Consider the following 6,771-nt stretch of genomic DNA (forward strand, 5'->3'; position numbering starts at 1 on the left):
AGCTTCGATTCTGCCCGCTGATGACCGGGGTCTGTCAGCGTTACACAGACTCAGTTTCACACACCTTGCAAACCTGTGTTCCAGTCCCTGCCACTTATTTTACAATCCAGTTGCGAAGGACATCTGTAAACAATGGTTCTCAGAGCATAGGGCTCAATGCCCTTTCTGATAGTCCCTCTAATAGAATGAAAATTGATCCATGAGAGGATCTCTCTCTTACAAAGTGCTCTGCAGAATGAAAAGTAGAGAATCAGTTTTAGAATAACAGTGCTGTCAGATGCTGTAAGGTAATCTTCCCTTAGAAAACACATTTTGTCTATACAGCATATAGCCTCTGGTGCCTGAGAACTCTGACCAGCTACACATAACTCTGAAATGAGACGACCATGCTCCCCACCCCCATTGTGATCCCGAACCACAAATACCCCGTCACCTGGAGCCCAGTGTCACCACCATGCAAAACTTTGCCTATTGGTCAACACAATGGCATATGAGTGAACTCCTGTTCAGCAAAGCTAAGCCACGCTGCACCTAACCATGCATCAGCGCTCTCTCTCCTCTCCCCTTCCCATTCAGCCCAAGTGTCAATTCCATCCCGTGTTCACATTAGAGAGATAGGACTGGGAAGAAATTTATTTAAAAAAAACAGTGATACCCTAACAAAACCCTCCATCCTAATGAGAGAAACCTCATAATGACTACAGAACAGAGGCTATACATCCAGCAGCTCCCCCGGCACAGCATCCCTCAAAATAGAGCTTGAAAGCTGTGTCCTACCTAATGCATGGATGTGAGATCCATGCAGCTTTTTCCTATTTGCGGTGTGTAGCTTTAGACTCCAGTCCATCCTGTTTACTCAATGTTGAATCAAATTTTTAATCCAAACTTTCTGGGATAGCAAACCCATGGACCACCCTAAACATAGAGATTGGAGCCTATTGTAAATTTATTTATGCATAACTTGATGGTTGTGTGACACAGTTGATGTCTGTGCATAATCTTTTCTTAAGCTATGCAACAAAAATATGGAAAATACAACAGCAAATAAGTGTCTTATATACTGCTTCAAGACTGGACTCTCATCCTCTGCACAACATGTTTCCGCTGTCTTATTTGTTTTCACAGTAGGGACCACGTCTCCATATTTGTTTGTACAGCACTGAACACACAGTTAGCAATCAATAAATAAAAGCAGTCCATGGACAATAAATAAAAATAATTTCAGTATCAATGTTATCAGCTGCTGCATGAGGCCAGAACAGAGGCTATTTTTAAGTGTTGTATGCGGTGTGCTACATTGCACACAAATCCCTTTACTTTTACCTCTCCCTGTCATGCCCAGTCATGCAATGCATGAAACGTGTGGTCTCACATAACAGGCAGGTCTTGCGTTCCCCTCCCTTGTTAGCAATTAGCATGATGGAGCATCACATGTTGCCTCCCAACACTACAAAGCTCTTCTGGGGCAAGAAGCATCTTTTTGTTATGGTTTTGGTACAGAGCCTAGCACAATGGGGCCCTGCTCCATGCCTGGGGCGCCTATCAAATAATAATTATAATTTGTACTAGAATCATTTCTAGTAAGGACTTTTGGTTTGGCCTCCTGGAGAGGAAACTTTGGCTCCTTGACAATGCATGTGAAAATAACATTCTGTTTCCCTCCCCTAAAGAAAAGGGCTTTAGGGTTGGGGGGCATCATCAGATAGGAAGGGGGTGCAGCAAGGTCATGGCTGACATCACAATGTGAGCAACAAAAATGGAAGAAAGAGCTGACTCAGTTGATCAGTTCTACCTTGGGAGACAGCTCAAGGCCTGTAGCTTTAGGAACACCATGGTCTCTAGCTTGGAGTCCCAGCCGCCCTGCCCCCACGAGTGACAGCAGTGCTTTGGATTGTGCTCAGTTACACTAGTTTCATGACTGCCCTTAGTGTCCCCTCCAACTATGTGGGATAGGTGAGGGTGGGGAAGAGGTCTGGAAGGATGGAAGTTCATATTGGCATTATTTACCAACTAACCAGTGTAGTAAGTTTTGGGAAACCTGCCTTCTTGATAGATGACCCAGTGCACCACAGAGAACATATTTCTGATCCTGAATAGGCCAGAAACTGCTAGGTGCTACCACTAACCAAACACACGCAGAGACTCTCCAAAGAGTCCTAGTACTGCGTTTGGGTCACACTCTGAAATGGGCTCCCCCTTTCTCTCTCCTGTTCCTCTTTTACCCCTGCTTTTTTAACACCAATGAAGTTTCACATTTGGAAATGGTTTTGGCTGCCATGGGAAGCTTATGGTTTCTGAGGGTCCCATCTCTGTTCTAGCTGAGCCTCCTCTGGGTTTGGGTCAGCAGGTCTGTGTAAATTTTGGATCTCAGGAACCTGGGGTAAGAGTCTTTCTCCATGAGGCTGTGCACTTTCCCCTGGGCCTGGTCAAAGCAAGATAGTGAGGGCTCCTGTACGTTATTTCTTGTCACCTCCCGTGTCTGGAAGTCTATGTTCACCTAGGGAAAGAGACAACAAGGAGGATTATATAGAGTAACTCTGGTTTATCTAGCTAATAACACAACAACATAACCTTTTGGGGTGGGAGAGGGAGGGATTCATAATAAGTCACTGCCCAAATTTTCTAACTTAGGTAGCTTAAGTTAAGCACTTCAATCCATATTAATTTCAATATTAGCTGTGTGTGCTTAGCACCTCTGAAAACCAGACCATTTTTATTTAGGTGCCTAGGTGTGAATTTAGATGCTTAACTTTAGGTATCTACTGCAAGTCTGAAAATGTTGATTCAGAGTCTTTGTCACCCCAGCTATCCCATCCCTCATCAAGACGCCTATGAATTTTTACAAATTTGGCTCTCTATACATTTAGTGTGTTGGATAATGGATTGTTAGTCATTTTAAACTATTACTAAAATCTTATCAAATAGCTTTAAGTTATTTTTGTTTTACAATAAACTGTTTGACTTTTCTCATAATTTCCCATGACAACTACTTACTAAAATATATTGTGCTTGGACTTTTCCATTTTAACCCCCTTAAACTTATGTCTTTAGCATTTTTGCTGTGAAAAATTCCTGAATTCTCCCAGATTTTTGCCCTGACAATCAACCAGTCTTAAATGTGGTTGTCATGAGAAAGATGGCACAAAGCCATTCCTGTGTGAGAGAGTTTGCTATTATTAATCTTTTGAATAGGGAGGCTTCCGTGGTACCCAAATATAATGCAGTCAAAAAGGGGAACCTTTATCTGTGCCTCCCCTAAAATGGTTACTGCATTAGTTGGCTGTGCATTGTGCTGGTGGCTCATTTCAAATTTTGATACACCAAAGGTCATGAATGTGGGATCAGATTTTAGATATCACCCTTTAGATATCATAGGGATCAACACCTCCTAATCTAACCTAAACCCAAGTGTCTAATCCCAGCTGGAATGCATTCAGTGCCACAAGATGCTGGATCTCCTCCCACTCCAGCTGACATAATCAGAGAGACTACCATTTATTTCAGTGGGAGTTCAATTCGGCCCTGTAATCGGCCAACCCTCAGCTTGGGCTTGAGCCAAAGTACCTTTGAGTCTCTTGCCCCTGGGTCCCTGTCAGGATCCTCCACTCCTGGGCAATCTTACTGTTCCCAGCAGGAGTTCAGCTCACTCCCAGGGTCTTTTCAGCACCCAATTTATAGTCTCCTTGTCTCTAGCCCCTGGGAGCACTTCCCAGGACCTACCACAGTTCACTGGCTGGAATCAGCCCTACAGGGCTTTTGCTTATACCAAGATTGTAGTGTCTATCTGCCTCAAATGAGGTGGGGTTTGAAGGAAAATATTAGCAGCTGCCTCGGGCTCAATTTCCCTTGTTGCTGGAGCTTACTAGCATGCCCTAGAAGCTTCCTTGTTCCTGGAAAAACTCCCCTCATGGCTAGGATCACCCTTTTAAGACCCACTTCTCCAGGTGTAGCATGTTCTGCAAGTGCACCTAATTGACACTGCCTGATTGCAGGAATGCTCTTTAGCCTTTCCACCAGAGGGATGGGGGTGTGCCCCATCAGAGGTCCCAAATTACCAATATTATTAGGTCACAAGTTGCGCTTAAAGTCTGAGTTTTCCCCACTGGAAGCCCTGTTGGAAATTGGGTACACATTCACTAGAGGAATCTGTGAGCAGACTCTCGCTGAATAAGCAATATGACATCACAACGTGGCATCACAATGCAGGATATAACATCATAAACTGTGATTATGTTAAAGGAGAATTCACAAGTCCAGGCTCTAAATTGTGGCTACACTTTCTATTCACACTGTGTGCTATTGCTCGTAACTTTCAGAAATTCTAACAATGCTGAATTCTACAGATTCAGAGGGCTGTAGGGCCTAGATTGATACATACACCCTAACTCTTGGAGATTCAACAGGTTAGAGCAGTTGCTGGGAGTGTTGTTGAAGGCCGTTTTGGGGACCTATAAATAATCAGTTTTGATACCTGTGAAAGAATGAAGGAGTGATGTCTCTATCAAGCCACTGATTTGCAGAGGTTCCCCTCTGGAGGCTTTGGGATGCAGGCTGCAGTAACTCAGGTATCCAGACACACTGGCCAACAGTAGCTAGTGAAATCATTGATCAGCTCATTACCTCTGCAGTGATCCTCTGAAGAGTACAAAATCCCAGCATTGGGGATGTGAGTCACTGGTAGTGGAGAAAGATGTGGCAAACAACCCTCCTTTCCTTTCCCTTGCCAAGTGAGTTTGCCTGCAATACCTGTTGCTCAGATTAATCCCACCAGAGTGTGTATGCCTACCAACCTCTCGAGGAGCTTGCACATCAATGAATTCTTCAAAGATCCTGTGGGCCTTGGATGCCAGCTTGGTTGTTGACCGGGTCTTTTTGAACTCCTCGCAGGCCAGCCAGAACTCCAGATTCTCCTCGCTGAACTCTGTCTTCAGGAAGGCGCGGAATGCAGCCACCCCATCTACAAGGGGGAAACATTGGATTTATGGAAGAAAGGAAGCAACTTCAGACCAGGTAAGGCCTCTTTACGGTATATGCCACTGTTCACTCATCCCCAACAAATACGACCCCTATTCGTTTCAAAATCTCTGCCATTGGCACAAAAAGACTTAACTGCTGATCATGTGGTTTTTCTACAGCAGGCTCAAGTACTGTCCTCCACAGGTTACAGTTACATGAGGCTCCCCGTCCCAGGTGGTTAAAGGAACCCCCTCCTGGGTTGTTTTTTAATCAGTGTTTTGCTAGGAGTGGAGGCAGAATTTCAAAGGGATTTCAGTGGGATTTGAGAGCCTGACTCCTATAGGGTCCTTTGAAATTCCCAGGCTCAAGTTATACATTCTGCTTGCCATATAGTTGTTAATGCCTCACTATGTAAAATACATTTGTCACTAGGTAAAACTGTTTATAAAATACATCATTTGTGAACTTGTCTCCTTTTACATCTGGGCTTTTCATTACTTTGGTTTATTATCTTGACACATTTTTAACTCTTATTTGTACATAGGAAGTAGCTTAGAATTTCTAACCATAACATCTACACTAAAAAGGAAAAGGAAGGAACACAGAGTGGTCAAAGTGCTCTTATCTCTTTAGTGCTTAGCAATTGTGAGACTTCGAGAATGTTTCTGGCTAGCTCAGGTTACAAGTTATGATTATGAAGATTTGGAAATTGGAGCGTTCTGATTTCTGTGTGTAGGCATATTTATAAAAAGAGGCACATGTGGACACAGCCACTGTATTTACTTTCTCTGCATATATGGGAGCCAATCAATTCAGCTCTGGAATAAGCAGATTTGAAATCAATGAGGGCTCCACCCACTTATGGCAGAGCTGAATTTTGCCCTTTCAGACCTTTCCTATAAGGTAGGGCCATTTAAGAGTTTATAACAGGAAGCCTACTTGGCCAGCATTACCCCATTCCAAGTTTGTCTCTAAAAACATTTATGGGCCAGGGAATGCAGTCAGTGAGGGGAAAGAAGTGGTCTTGGGGAAATTCACTGAAGGTCCCTCCTACTCTGCCTGCCCTGAGTTTGGGAGCTAAGCTCCCCTGCCTCTTCCTGGGCTGGTGAAATAAGGACTTCTCAAGCACAATAATCTAAAGTGGGAGCAGCAGGAGGGGCTGGTGCCTGGCTGGGGAGTTGATGGGGCTCTAATCTTTCCTGCACTAGTACCAGACGGGAGCTCCCTTTCTGACTCTTTTCTTTCCCAGAAAGATCACAGAATCACAGAATATCAGGGCTGGAAGGGACCTCAGGAGGTCATCTAGTCCAACCCCCTGCTCAAAGCAGGACCAATTCCCAACTAAATCATCCCAGCCAGGGCTCTGTCAAGCCGGGCCTTAAAAACCTCCAAGGAAGGAGACTCCACCACCTCTCTAGGTAATGGATTCCAGTGCTTCACCAACCTCCTAGTGAAATAATGTTTCCTAATATCCAACCTAGACCTCCCCCACTGCAACTTGAGACCATTGCTCCTTGTTCTGTCGTCTGCCACCACTGAGAACAGCCGAGCTCCATCCTCTTTGGAACCCCCCCTCAGGTAGTTGAAAGCAGCTATCAAATCCCCCCTCATTCTTCTCTTCTGGAGACTAAACAATCCCAGTTCCCTCAGCCTCTCCTCATAAGTCATGTGCTCCAGACCCCTAATCATTTTTGTTGCCCTCCGCTGGACTTTTTCCAATTTTTCCACATCCTTCTTGTAGTGTGGGGCCCAAAACTGGACACAGTACTCCAGATGAGCCCTCACCAATGTCGAATAAAGGGGAATGATCACGTT

The 6,771-nt window shown here is 44.5% G+C and overlaps 1 protein-coding gene across 2 annotated transcripts in view; it reads right to left on the reverse strand.

Moving 5' to 3' along the window:
* Nucleotides 1-2,314: 2,314 nt before the first annotated feature.
* LOC113407449 (regulator of G-protein signaling 8) overlaps nt 2,315-6,771 on the reverse strand; it is a 38,170-nt gene continuing 33,713 nt past the window's right edge. For both annotated transcript variants that reach the window (XM_026655997.1, XM_026655998.1), the window contains 2 exons: nt 4,791-4,957; nt 2,315-2,497 (listed from right to left, as the gene is read on the reverse strand). In XM_026655997.1, coding sequence (XP_026511782.1) covers nt 2,315-2,497; nt 4,791-4,957 — 350 coding nt within the window. The remainder of the gene's footprint in view (nt 2,498-4,790; nt 4,958-6,771) is intronic.

Source organism: Terrapene carolina, unplaced genomic scaffold, assembly GCF_002925995.2.
Source record: "Terrapene carolina triunguis isolate 2854851 unplaced genomic scaffold, T_m_triunguis-2.0 Scaffold211, whole genome shotgun sequence".
Lineage (NCBI taxonomy): Eukaryota > Metazoa > Chordata > Testudines > Emydidae > Terrapene > Terrapene triunguis.